Raw genomic sequence first — 14,222 nt, 5'->3', positions numbered from 1 at the left:
TCAGGGTGACTCGCCTTCCACGCTGACCTTCTCTGGCTGGTGTGGGCAAAGGATGGGAGGGGGCTGGGCTCCCAGGTGGGCAGAGAAAGGAGCTGGGCTCCCTCCAGGGTGGGCCGAGATTGGGAGCTCTCCCCTGCTCCCCCACATCCCAGGTTTGCCTGGTTTTGCCTCCACCACAGCCAGGCTCACTTTGCTTTGTGAATGTGAAGTAGGGGCTTCTTGCTCCAGAGCCTGAGCTCCTGGCACACAGGGGCCTGCCCTGTTTCTTTCTGAGCATGTAGGTGCAGGGCCCAGCCTGACCTCGATCTCCGGGGGCCTTGCACCTACATGCTCAGGGGCGTTTGCTGATTGATCGATAGCATAGACCTGTCTCCATCTCCCAGATGTAAATCCTTTCCTCACCCACGTGGAGACCAATGGCCTCTGGTTTGGACTCCCCAACCTGCCACTTCATCAGCTGTGCCATCTAGGACACAATACTGAAAACTGATAAACATGAGGAGGGTGCATCTCCTGGAGCTGAAGATCTGAGGACGGCCAGAGATGAGGTGTGAGAAGCAGGCAGCCGGTGCCTGGCTGACTCCCTTCTCTCCCCCCACCCAGGGAGAACCTTGGTCCCAGGTGGCATATTCGGGACAACACCTTCTCCCTCTACTTCCACCTGCCTCCCCACCCACGCCCTGTCTTGTTGTCCAGCAGGGCACACACTGCTTGTCCAGTGTTTATTAAGGACCATCCAGAAAGTTGTACGTCACATCAACCATGCACAGACCTGGGCAGTGTCCTGCCCTCAAGGGCTGACAGTCCCATGGCCAAAATTCAGAGCAGGGTGACTCCTTCTTGTGGAGTGTCTTGGCCACAGGGAGTGTTCAGCAGCATCCCTAACCTCTGGGAACCAGATGTCAGTAACACAACACACCCCACCAAGTTTCAATCAAAAGTGTTTCTAGACACTGCCAAATGTCCCCTGGGGGCAAAACTGATGCTCTATAGGAGCCACACAGAACTCAAACATGTGGTGACTCCGCTGGGCTGACGGTCCATAGTTCTCCTCCCGTCTCACCTGTCCACTCCTCTAGAGGGTCCCAGCCACTCAGCACACACACCCCTCCCCCACAGAGGGCCCAGGAGGGCCTGGGCTGAGAGGGGCTGGGGCTTTATTCCTCCCCCTCCCCCACATATTTAACCTTGAGGACTAACTCAGACTGACATGCAGAGCGAGGACCCTAGCAGGTGCCACTTGGGGAGGGAAAGGCCAGCCTGGTTGCGAAGAGGCACACCTCCTCTTGGAAATACAGAAAATACACATGGTCAAGGGCACAGCTTAGAAACGAACCCACTTTAATTGAGAGTGTACACAGAGATCTGCATGAGACCAGGCCACACACCTGTCCTGGCCAAGGTACCAAGGTACTAGAGATTCGGGGGGGGGGCACAGAAGCAGGGTCAGGCCTGCTGCACTGAGCAGCAGGGCCAGGGCAGGAGTGTAGGATGTGCAGAGCTGAGGCTAGGGCTTGTGTGTTATGTGTTCACATGTGTGTACATTACATACGTGGGCATAATGTACACAGAATTTACAGGAGCCCTCAGAGGCAGCATGAGGAGAGGACGCACATCATGGTGTGTGCCGAATGCCCAGACCTAGCCCTGTGTCTACCACTCATAGACTTGCTGTGTGACCTGGGGCAAGTTACCTACCCTCTCTCTGGGCCTTGAAAAAGTCACTAGATGATCGCTAAGGTTCTTTGTGGCCCTAAACATAAATATTTTCAGGAGATTAAAATACAAAATGTATTTAAGAGCTGATGACAAGAGCATTTGATCTAGAGGTTCAAATCCCACCAGGCCTGGTACCCAGTACAGCCCAATTCCAGGCACAAGAAAAAGACCCACTGGGAGCTTTTCTACCTGCTTCTCCCAGGCTCAGCCTTGGCTCCAGGCTGCTCCTCCAAGCCTCCTACCAGCTGCACGTGCAGAAGGCAGTGGGACAGCAGGTGTGGGCAGAGGGCTCTCGGGTGAAGGGTAAGAGGCCAGGACTGAGGGAGGTCCTAGCCTCAGAGTCATAAAGTGCATCACTCACCCTCTTTGTTTCCAGCACCCAGCAGGTGCTCAATAAATGCTCGAGGAACAAGCACAGTCGAGGATAGCCTAGTTCTAGGTGGAGCTCTGTCCTGAACTAGCTGGGGGGTAGGGGAGGGGGGGCTGGGACAGAAGTGGCCGGGGCCTGCCCCGCCTGTGCGAGTATAAACTGTAAAGCTCAGTGCGGAGGGCAGTGTCCAGCTGCAGACAGGCCACGGGAACCCCATGGGGAGCGGGAGAGGCAGTGGATGTGAACTGGGTGGAGGCCTGGCCAACGAGGGGTCACTAGGCTTTTACAGTACAAGGATTTCCATTCCTACGCTACACATGATGTGAGGACAGCTGTAACAACACAGTGCAACCAGCAGCCGGGAGGAACCTGGGAGGAGGCTGAGGGAGGAGGTGGTCCTGGAGACAGATGTGGTCCCAGAGGCGGGCATGGTCCAGATGTGGCTGCACCCCCTTCACACACACACATGCCCCTGGCTTGGTGTCAAGGACAGTCAGGGGCCAATGCGGGGGGCAGGGGTAGAAACAGCTGAGTCAGAGGGCCAGAATTCCAAGATTGGGAGTGAAGAGGGGGTGTCCTAGCTGCCACCTAAACCAAGCTGGGTCTCATGCCAGGACAGGAGAGCTCTCTCCCATCTGGCTCTGGGTGCAGTTTTCATCCTGTTTCAGTTCCAGGAGCTCTGTCGGATGCAGGGGTCCTGGCCCCTCTGGCATCAGTGTTTCTTACAACCCGACGACAGGGAGGCTCTGACTTGGATCCCTGCATAAATCCAGATGTCTCCCAACCTTGTCTCCTGCTCTGCAGAGATCTAGTCCCACACTGAGGAGCTGGGACCATGGGGGAACTATGGAATTGGAGGGAAGTGATGAGAAGGCAAGAGAAGGTACAGAGGTTCAAGGCTGGGGTCCTCCAGTCTGGTGCCAAAGTTCTTCCAATAAGACTGCCATTGGGGTCTCAAGGTGGGGTGCGGGCATCTGGGGCCACCGCCCATAAGGCACTGCCCGAGCCCCACCCCAGCGTCCTTCCTGCTCACTGGATGGTGCATTTGTCCCGCTCCCGGGCCTGGCCCTCCCGAAGGACCTTGGCCTTGATGTACTTGAGGTCACTGTTGACGCTGGGGCGGCGGGCGAAGGGCGAGACCATGCCGTAGGCGTCCGTCTCCTTGACGCGACGCATGCAGAAGGGCCTGGGGTGGAAGGTGTCGCCGTACTGCACGGAGATCTTCCGGTGCAGGGCTGGGCTCATCTCGTGTGGCAGCTTGGCCATGCTGAAGAGCACATAGAACATCTCGTCCACGTTGGTGTTCTTCTTGGCCGACACCTCAAAGTAGGCGCAGTTCTCGTCGCCCGACACCAGCAGCTCGGCCTCGGTGGCAGGCACCTGGCGGCAGAGCTCGCCGTGGTCATTCTTGTTGCCACAGATGACCATGGGCAGCTCCGCCGCCTCCTTGGTCTTGTTCTTCAGGCAGGACTTGACCTCCAGGATCTGCTTCTGCAGGCGCTTGACCTCATCGAAGGACTCCCGGCTGTCCAGGCTGAACACCAGGATGAACACGTCCCCTGCGGGGAGAGAAACCCAGGCGGTGAGCTCAAGGGGGCTCCTGAAGGCCCCGCCCCCGCAAGGCCCCGCAGCTCAGCCACGGCACAACCCGCTGGGACACAGTTCATTCACCCTACATTTCCCTGCAGGGCTGGAGACGGGCCAAGTGGCCTATGAGCTTGTGGAGATGGTGTCAGGATAATAATAAATACAATTTCCAGGGGAGTGGGGTCCTGCCTGTCCTGTTCAGTGCACATCCCCGGCCTGGAGGCATACCTCACGCACAGCAGGAACTCGGAGCGTGGCATCGGGTGGCCTGGGTGCACATCTCGCCTTCTCCACTTACCAGCCACGCAACCTCCCCAAATCTCATTTCCCCATCTCCCCCATGTGGATGAAGCACTGCCTTGTGAGGTGGCCTCGAGGGTCACAGGAGACAATGACTGCAGGGATGCTGGTCAGTGGTCTTCGGCATCAACAGTGACAATGAGAGCAAGCATGTTGGGGAGCCAGCATGGGCCACACAAGTCACGCCCACTGTTTCCCTGAGTCTTTACAAAACCTCTGTGAGATATGTCACCTTCACGGTACAGGTGAGCAAGCTGCGGCCCAGAAAGGGTAAGCAACGTGCCCCAGATCACACAGCTCTGATGTGGCCAGGCCAAGATTGGGGCCCAAGTCTGTCCTCACCTAGCCAGTGCCCAGCACACAGTAGGTGCTCTCTGCTTCTTGAGTAAATCTTGAAAGAATAAGCGAATGCTGGCCTCCAAGGCCCACAGTATCCCTAGGTTAGCTCACTGCATCACTTGAGAACTTTGACTCTGAAACAGGGACCATGTGGAGACGGCAGGGGTGGCAGGGAGGGCTGGTGCCTTCGTCGCAGTTTCTAGATCTTCCTACCGTGATCACAATCTCACGCTCAGAGGACCTTCCTCACTTTGATAAGATGTCAAGATCCCTGTTTTACAGACGAGGCAATTGAGGCTCAGAGGCATCGGCAACTGGCCCAAGCTCTCGAGGGGAGAATCAAGTGATTCCAGGCCTGGAGCTGCTGCCTGTAGCGCCGGACCCCAGAGCATACCCATCTGTCCCCGTCACAGCACATGCCATGTTCAGAACTGTTCCAGCCAACGGTGTGCTCTGAACAGCGAGCTCTGGAGCGGAGGGGGACTTCACCTCCCGGTGCCCAGCACACAGTGGGTGTTCACAAAGCTGGCTGAATGGACGGGACAGGATGGGATGGAATGATTGGTGTGGGCTGTTTAGAAAAGCACGTGCCAGGCCGTACCAGCCTGGCAACCAACTCCACTTGGGGTGCCAAACCCAACCCATTAGGCTAACCCGGGGCCCCTGAGGATTCGGCAGCCTTGACACATTCAAATGCAAGACTGCGCCGATGCCAAGCTTCAGAGTCAGCCGGCCGGGCTGGCTGCTGGAAGGAGGGGTGGCGGCAGAATTAATGGTTTTCCTGCGTACCAGCACCAGGTTGGAAAATGAGGCACGGATTGCTGAGTGGAAAAGCAAGCAGCAGACAGATGTGCTCGGAATGGTATATGCACGTAAGAGAGACAGACAAGAATGCTCTCTGCTACGGGGATGCAACTATGAATGTTAACGTGTTTGTGGGGGAGGGCCAGAAGACTCCACTCCGGATTGATGGGGTGGCCACCTCCGGGAGGGGGCTGGAACCTGGGGGGTGGGGACATGAGTCAAGGGGGATTTTTAGGCTTGTCTATATGTTTAAAGAAGGGCGTTTGTATATTATTTGTGTAATTAAAAATTAATTTTGAAAACATGCACATGGTCCCTCTCTGCATCTCCCCTCTCCCTCCCTGTGACGTTAGCTTATTTACATGGGTGGGCACCCAGGCCCCTCCCCAAGAACTGACATTCCTGCGATATTCATCGTATGCCGGAAGTGCCCCCCTACGCGCTTTCCTCCACTCGGCAATACCTGAAGGAAGCAAGGTCATGTCCAGCTGGCAAGACTGAGATTCAGACCTCTGGTCACCTGTCTAAGGCACCCCAATGATGGAGCCAGGACTCAAACCCAGGTCAACCCAGGGCTCCTCCTATCCATACACTGCCTCTCCGAAATATTGGGGGAGGGAGAGATCTGAGTGTGATCTGTGTCGGGTGGTCAGCAAGGACAGTCTGGAAGAGAAAGCTGTTTGCCCAGGGGACCCCAAGATGGGGCTTCACCAGGTGTGGGGGGAGGGGTGCCATGGCCTGGGTTTCTTGTGCAGAAGTATCTGGTTTGGGGGTTACTTCAGCGGTGCCTGGAGGGTGGGTGACTTGCTCATTCCTTCCCCTCTTCACTGCCCAGCAATGGGAGAGGCATGGCTTAGGACATGACTCTGCAGGGTCACTATAAATGCTGTTTTAATTTAAGACCAATATTTATCGAGCACTTGCAATCTGCTTACCTAGCACTTTTCATACATTAACTCATTTAATTCTCACAATGACCTTTGGGATGGGTGCTAATGTGACGCCAACACACAGATGAGAAAACTGAGGCGCAAAGAGATCAAGTCTGTGCCCAGCACAAAACCAGGAAGCAGGGGAATCAGGATTTGGGTCCAGGCAGACTGGTTTTTAGGCCTTTCCTCTTAGTTTCCACACGAAACTGCTGGAGTCACATGAATGATGGCCCAGCCCCACACTGCCACCTCCCCCTTAATCCCCAACAATCTCTCCCTCCCTCCCACCACTCTCACAGGCTGAGCGGCTACAGGATACCACAGCGGCAAAGCATGAGACAGACTTCCATTTATCAGCTGTGTTACCACTTGGATTAACTTAACCTCTCCGGGCCTCAGTTTCCCCACCTGTAAAATGGAGGCAAATATCCATCTCCTAGGTTAGTTGTGAGGATTAAATAAATGCCACGCTCTAAGACTGGACCCAGGCACACAGCTCTTGATAAGTGTTAGCTATCGCCATTACCATTACTGTAATTACTGCCGAGCTCCCGGCATGGGCAGAGCCCCTGCCTGCCCTCTGGCTGGCCCCTACCTGGGTCCTGTTGTTACTGCTCTGAGAGGTGGCAAAGGACATGGGGTGTCAAGAGACCTGAGCCTAGCAGCCTGACCAGGGGCGCTGGAGCTCTGCTGAGTCGCCTCCCTCAGGAGGAAGGCAGCAGCCCCACATTCCCTGGAGAGGAACATCCCCAGGGCCCGTCTCTATCAGCTCCTGATCGAGAAGGCAGCACCAGGCGTCGTGAGTAACTGATCCAGAGTCGGACAGAATGGAATTTGGGCCGCAGCCCCAGCATTTGCTCGGGCCAGCAGCAACGCCTCTCTGACCCGCACAGCACACGGAGGCCTGCTGTGACCTTCATTTCAGATGATAGCTAGGCAAGTGCTTTGCAAACTGTAAAGTGCCAAGAACACACGCCCACATACGCGGCGCCCATGCCCGCCCCAGGCACCCACCTGTGAGGATGGAGAGCCTGCGCATGGCAGGGAAGGGGTGGTTGCCGGATGTGTCCAGGATGTCCAGCTGGTACATGTCACCTCGGATGTTGTAGACCTTCCGGTGGAAGTCCTCGATGGTGGGTGTGTACTGGTCCTCGAAGCGGCCGTTGAGGAAGCGAGAGACAATGGAGCTCTTGCCCACCCGAGAGGCGCCCAGCACCACCATGCGGTACGAGTTCTTGGCGGGCACGCTGAACGTGCAGTTCCCGCTGGACAAGGTCTTCATCATGGCTCGGGGCTGCAACAGAGAGAGGGGAGCAGGTGTCAGGAGGCCCCGGATGCAGCCCCGCAGCCCCCTGCTGAAGGCCTTGGCCTCCTCTGTGTGGCTCCTGACTAGGGCTCAGTTTTCTGTCTGTAAAATGGGAAATGCAGACTAGGGCCTCTCTAAGAGGCTTTGGAGTTCTGCCCGTTCATTCACTCACGCCCTCGTGTCTTTCCTCCTTCGTTCATCCGCTCACTCATATTCATCCCCTTATTTATTCCAGCACCAGACTGCTAGGGCTTGAATCCTCACTTTATCACTAACTCACTATTGTTCCTGGGCAAGCAGCCTACCTTCCCTGGGAGTCACTTTTCTCATCTATACAATGGACTCAACTCATAGGGCTGTCGTGAAGGGCTCAGCACACGGTGAGACCTCAGAGATGTTAACTCTTGTTAAAATCCGTTCGCTCTCTGATCCATCTGTCCTTTCTGTCTCTGGCAGCCCAGAAGCCCATGATTCTGGGACAGGATATGGGGAAGGCACTGGAGAGCATTTGAGAGCACACAGTGCTGTGGCCTTTCAGCTCTCCCAGTGGAGGGGAAAAGCCATGTCCAGACCACATCCTTCATGCCAGAGCGTGGGGCTGCCAGGCAACTTTTGCCCCCCAAGCCCTGGGAGTTTGTCCACCTTAGGAGACCCAGAGACCTGGACTAGGTGATGTGGGTCGGAGAAATGACCCATGAACAACTTAAGTCCCTTATAACTCCGAGGGCTTATGGTTCTGGATATACCCAGAACTTTCTATGGGAGCCTCCTGGCCTTGTGGAAGAGGCTGCAATGAACCCAAGCTCTAGACCCCAAGTGGTCCAGGACATAAGTAAACCTCCAGGGGCTCCATCAGGCCCACCCCAAAGGCCAGTCACAGCCCAGCCACCCTCCTTTCCTATCTCAACGTCCATCAGAATTCCCCCAGGACCCCTGAGCCCCTGTCACTCTAGTTAGTTTGAGCTCTGCTGAGCTCTGCTTCCACTCCTTAGCTCAGGCTAGTCCCTCCCCTGAAACAGCCCCTCCCCTTTATGTTTCAGGGTCTGGCTCAAATGCCACCTCGTGTCTGAAGGTTTCTCTGACCCCTACCCTCTCCAGCAGGAATCCCTCCCCTCTCTGGAGAACAGGAACCACAAATGGATACAGGCCTGCTGAAATATCAACACCCCCCCAGGCTGCCACACTGGAGGTACAGGCTGGGTGGGGAAATGGGGGCTCAGAGGAGTCTCAAAGAGCTGTATATGCCAGCTCTGACTGGCCCCCACCCTTGGATGTCCCAGGTCAGTAGCCTGCAATGCTCTCTCTCCAGCATCATACTGTTCTATCTGCCATGATGCCAAGAGACCCGAGGTAGAGATAGCTCCTGTGTGCGAGTCTCCCGGCACACATTCTGTCCAGGGCATTCAGGCATCCAAATCTGCCCACCCACTCGACTGAGAGTTGCTGCGCAGTAAACCAGCTCTCAAAAATACCTTTTTAAAAAGCTCTTATTGGTAGCGTTTGTCAATTTCCATGGCGCACATCCTGCCACTGTGGCTGATTGCAAGCTACCAAGATGATGTCAATAAATGAATTGCAAAGAGACCCACACAATAAGCCTGCTCAGCACACCGCTGACCCCGTGCCTGGAGCCAGGGTAACACTCACCATTAACCAAGCCCCTGCCGCGTGCCGAGCACTGTGCTAAGTATAGAATAATAATAGCTGACATTTATTTTGCAGTTAATGTATGCCAGAATGTTCTAAGGGGTGAGAACATGTAATAACCTGCTCTATCCCTCAGTAATCCCAGAAGGCAAGTGGAGTTACCCCAATTTACAGATGAAGACACTGAAGCACAGAGAAATCTAGTAACTTGTTCATGGTTACTAGGCCTGTAATCAGCAGAGGAGGGACTGGACCACAGGCAGTCTGCCCTGGGCTATGGAGTCTCCTCACCACCAACCTTTGAGGTTCATATTACCTTCCCCATTTCCCTAGTAAGGACCCTGGTGCTTTAAAGCTATGGGACTAGCCCATGAGTTACTAAAGGAGTCAGGACAGTGACTCCAAGCCTAAAACCCCCACATTACCCACACAATTCATGTCCGAAGCCATCTTTCAATTTATCCCACAGGATTTCAGTGTCGTGTACACAGCAGGTGCTCCATCAAAAAGTGATCCATGAATGAATGGAGCAAATGGCTCTACCTCTGGAGCTCACTTAAAGCCTCCTCTGGGGCCTTCTCCCTCCACCCCACCCTGCCTGGCTGGCCCAGGAGCTGTGATGAGGAGGGTCGCAGTGCCTTGGGCACACTCATAGGTCGACAGTGGGGAGCAGGGCATACAAAATCAACAGCAGTGAGTCCTTCTCAGTCTCCTTTGGGGCTGGGTGAGCTAGTCTGGGCCTTCAACAGGGATGTGGGGAAAGAGGCCCCACACCAGGACATCCCCTCCCCAAGTCCCTCTGCAGGGAAATTGACTCTGCTGGTGGTCACCTCTGTCTAGATCGAGAGGGAAGGAGGCCAGCAGCCCTCAGGAACAGTGTTTGTCTCTGTCACTGCGTGCCCCAGCCTCTACCCTTAGGGCTGTTAGTATAGACATACTAATATCAGTGACCAAATGGGCTAAGGCACAGAAAGAGGAAGCAGAGAGTCAGAGAGAGGAGACAGGGAGTTAGAGAGAGGAGACAGGGAGTCAGAAAGAGAGGTAGGGAGTCAGAGAGAGGAGGCAGGGAGTCAGAGAGAGGAGGCAGGGAGTCAGAGAGAGGAGGCAGGGAGTCAGAGAGAGAGGCAGGGAGTCAGAGAGAGGAGACAGGGAGTCAGGGAGAGAGGAGACAGGGAGTCAGAGAGAGGAGGCAGGGAGTCAGAGAGAGGAGACAGGGAGTCAGAGAGAGAGGCAGAGTCAGAGAGAGAGGCAGAGAGGCAGAGAGAGAGGCAGGGAGTCAGGGAGAGAAGGCAGGGAGTCAGGGAGAGAGGCAGAGAGGCAGAGAGAGAGGCAGGGAGTCAGGGAGAGAAGGCAGGGAGTCAAAGAGAGGCAAACAAGGGAGAGGGGAATCTGCGACCTTCTTCTTTGAGAGAGGACTGTGAATCTTCACATGGCCTCAACCACATGGGGCTATGTGAGGCACCCAGACACCTGGATGCCAGGCGACAGCACATTTGTGGGCTCTGCCTTCCACCCCCACATCTCTCTTCCCTTCTCCTCCCCCAGGGGAGCTGCTGTGGGCACAGCTTCTCTCCTCTGCTGCCTGCTCCTCTATCATCAGCCAGGCTGACAGGAGGAGTCAGGGGTCAGAGTTCAAATGGCCCTTTTAGAATTTAGAGTCCCACCCTGTTGGTTAATGGGGACCAATAGCAGCATGAGTACCTGAATGCAGGTTCTGTGACTAGGCAGGCCCCACCCCAGGACCATTCTAAGGGAGGCAGAAAGGCCCGAAGCAGAGATGGGTGGGGCCATCCTGGGAGAACAGTCACCACTGCCTGGCAGGCTCCATGCTGTACCTTATTCCAATGACTTCACAGCAGCCCCATGAAGAGGGGACCATCATCTGCCCATTGGACTGATAGGGACACTGGAGTCACTTGCCCTGGTTCACACAGACGATTGGCTGGGCCAGGATTAAAACCAGGCAGTTGGCTCCAAAGCCTGGGCTCTGACCCCTGTGAAGATCCACCCCCAGACCAAAACCAGAGCCTTTCAAAACAGTGTCTGACTCAGTGAAGCCTCAGCTAGAGTCAGGCAGGGGAAATGACCCCCGAGGCCTATTACATTCTCACTCCCCTTCTCTCCCTACAGGCAGCCGGGTACTGGTCCCCTGCCCAGGACTCTCCTCCAAACCCTGCTCAGCAGCTCCCAGCGAATGCCTCTGTGGACTCACCCCTTCTTTGAGCCCCTCCCCCAGGGCCTATCTGGAAAATGGAGGGGTCAGGTGAGCAAAGACAGCAGGATGAGTGGGGACGTGTGCTCCTCCCTGTGAGTACCCCAGAGCGCCTGTCACTGCACTGTCCTCCCCCCCTCCCACACACGCCAAGTCTCCTCGGTTAGGGCACATCCCAGCCTCTCTGGACACACGGATTCACTCGCATGCTGAGATGAGTCCTGGGGGCTCTGCAACACCGGCCTCACCACCCTTGGCGGCTCAGGATGGGAGAAAGCAGGCAGGCGTCAACTGTCGGCAGACCAGCTCTGCCTTTCACCAGCTCAGCAACCTTGGGAAAACGGCCTGGCCTGCTGGGGTTGGTCATCTCTCAAAGGGACACGGTAGAAACCCAGAGCATGGCCCTAGGAGTCCACTGAGAAGCCAAGAGGCTGACACAGCTCCTGGCACACAGCAAGCGGGTTCCTTGCTTTGTGGAGCTTCTAGGCAGTCAAGGGGCTTCTTGGAGCAGCTAGGTGGGGTGGCACTGGAGTGCAGGCAGAGGTCTTGGGGGACCCCATCTTGCTTCTCTGATGCCAGGGGAAGCCTGAATCTCAGGCTTCTGAGCTGGCTGCCCTTCCCAGCCTGGCCTCCTACCTCCCATAAGGTCCTGGACAACATCCTTCATCATCCTCCCAGGGCTGGGGGCAAAGGGAAGAGAGGTCAGAGGGAGCCCCTCAGAGGTGTTTGGGGACCCTCTGGTCAGCTGAGTACAGGACACCCATCCTGGGAAGAGAATCACTCAGGAAACTCATTCCTTGCACCAAAATCCTTCCTCCTCAGAGGAGGTCCTGTCAGGGCTGGATTGGGGGAGCGGGGACACCAACTGGTGGCACCCCAGCCCCACCCTGCTTCCAGGTATGCAGGCAGCAGCTGGCTCAGGAAGAAGGGGCGGGAGTGTTTGGGGAAGATAAGCACCTCTTCCTCCCTGAGAATCAGTTTCCTCATACCAGAATGGGCTCTTAAATGGAAGCTCCTAGCTCCAATCAATAGGAGTAGAAGTTCAGTAAGTTTTTCTTAGCAGGCGTAAGTAAAGGGCCTAGCACCCAGCCTGGCACACAGTAGGTGCTCCGCTAATTTCATTTTCTGTAGATCTGTAAGGTCGCCGTGTGGACCTGACACACTGTAGAGGCTCCATCAGTTTTACTGTGCTAGTCCTGTAAAGCTTCACTAGCCTTCCGACCACCCCCCAACCTTCTTTCCCTGGCTTCCACACTTCACCCCGCGCCCCAGTTCTGTCGGTGCCCCTCTCCTACCTGGGGATGGCGGGCCAGGCCTCTGGGTCGGCTCGGAGGGCTGCCTGGAAGCGTCTGGAGATGCGGGGAAGAGCCTGTCTCTCCCCCCGCCGCCGCGTCTTCCAGGGTCTGCGGCTCCTGGGTCACTGCGCCGGGCTCCTCCTCTGCGCCGCTCGGGGAGCCGGTCTGGGCGCAGCCGGGCAAGGGGACGCGGGGAGCTGGTGCCCCATGGGTGGGTTCCGAGGGCTCGGCGGGGCCCGGGCGCTGGGCGGGCTCCGGCTCGCCGCCGCCGGCCCTGCCCTGCCCCGACCCGGGGAACTCCTGTTGAGCCAGGTGCCCGGAGAGGCGGAGACGTCGGATCCCGGGGTCCCCGCCTGGGGCTCCGGGCAGAGGGGAGAGCGGTAGGGGCGACTTCGGGGCTTAAACAGAGTCCTTAGGGACTCCCGGAGGGTCCTCTGGCGCTCGTCCTGGCCGCCGGGGCTACCTCCCCTGCCCACCCCAGAGGGGGTCGCTCGGGTTGGGGCGCTCCTCGGCGCGGCCGCGGCCTCCGCTTCTGCCCGCAGCTCCGCAGCTCCGCAGCTCTCCCCGCGCCGAGACCAGGCTCCTTTCTGAAACCCCGCGAGGCGAGGCGACGCCGGCCGCTGAAGGAGGAGCGAGGCGCTGCGCTCCGCGCGCGTGTGGGAGGGGGCCTTGAACGCCGCCCCAAGGCTTCGCAGCTCCGAGTTAGTCTGAGCCTTTCCTCCTCCCAGTGCGCCTCCTCCGGCCCCCGAGCCTGCGAACTTTCTGTCTGCGTGGCCCCGGCTCCTCCCCGCTTCCCTCTCCCGAAGGCGAACGCCCCACAGAGCAAGGTCGATGGTCCCTCGGAAAAGTGGTCGGAGCCCAGGCTCCCGGCGGCGGTTCCGGCGGCAGAAGCCCAGCACAGTCTGGGTGCCCCGCAGTCCCCGTGAGAGCCCCTACGCGGACCCGGCGCGCGGCGACCACCCGCTCCGCAGCCGCCCGCCGCCAGTCCCGCCGCCCCGCGCGGGCCTCCGCCTCCCGGAGCCGGCTCACCCGCCTTCGCCCGGCGCCCCGCCCCCGGCCCTGGGCTCGACCAATGGGCGGTGGTCCCGCTGCCTGGCCCCGCCCCGCCCGCCCCGCCCCCGCCCGCCGGGGCGCTGCGGTCTGGCGCTCCGCGTGCCCGGGCGCGTGGGGCCGGGACCGCTGGGGGTGGCCGGGGACGCGCTCCGTGACCGGAAGGCGGCACGGGCCCCGGAGGCTGACGTCTGCGCTCGCGCTCACATGCACACGGCCTCGGCCTCAGGTGACTTGCGAGGGTCCCTCTGCCAGCTGGCCGGGGTCCCCAGCTGCTTGCGCTGGGTCGAGCTGCAGCCCGCTGGCCAGGGCTCCCGCGCCCTCCTCCATCGTGGAAACCACACGCCTTTAGCTGCCGCCTCCGAGGTCTCGGGTCCGCGGGACCCTATGGGATGGCACATGGGTCGCGCACGTGCCGCCAGAAGGGGCCGTGGACTCGCCTTGGTCTAGGTCTGCTGGGAGTGCAGGTCTGGGCGAGCACTGTAGAGGGAGCCCTGCTGGGACGTACCGGGCGCCCTGGGACAGCGCCTCTCTCACGTCCATTCTCCCCACCTTGGACTGTGGCAGACGTCAGTCATTCTCGTTGTGCCAAATCTAGACACCATTTATTAGTATTTTCTTTAAATCCAAGACCCAGGTTTTCTTTCTTAAACACGTTTTT

At 57.8% G+C, this 14,222-nt stretch overlaps 1 protein-coding gene across 1 annotated transcript; it reads right to left on the bottom strand.

Annotated features, from left to right (window-relative positions):
* Positions 1-1,326: 1,326 nt before the first annotated feature.
* On the bottom strand, positions 1,327-13,519 carry RASD2 (RASD family member 2). Its single transcript, XM_081129219.1, has 3 exons — positions 12,512-13,519; positions 7,066-7,345; positions 1,327-3,648 (listed from the first exon to the last, which is right to left on the bottom strand). The coding sequence occupies exons 2-3, from the start codon at positions 7,334-7,336 to the stop codon at positions 3,119-3,121; spliced, it is 801 nt and encodes a 266-aa protein (XP_080985345.1). The 5' UTR covers positions 7,337-7,345; positions 12,512-13,519; the 3' UTR covers positions 1,327-3,118.
* Between the last annotated feature and the right edge of the window lie 703 nt (positions 13,520-14,222).

The sequence above is a fragment of the Miniopterus schreibersii genome (genome assembly GCF_964146895.1).
Source record: "Miniopterus schreibersii genome assembly, chromosome: 2".
NCBI classification, from domain to species: domain Eukaryota; kingdom Metazoa; phylum Chordata; class Mammalia; order Chiroptera; family Miniopteridae; genus Miniopterus; species Miniopterus schreibersii.
This window is presented reverse-complemented; position numbering and strand designations above follow the sequence as displayed.

Coding starts and splice junctions, on each gene's coding strand:
- RASD2 (XM_081129219.1), bottom strand. CDS start 7,336: ATGATGAAGACCTTGTCCAGCGGGAACTGCACGTTCAGCGTGCCCGCC. Junction 3,649..7,065: donor CAGGCTCTCCATCCTCACAG/GTGGGTGCCTGG, acceptor CTCTCCCCGCAG/GGGACGTGTTCATCCTGGTG.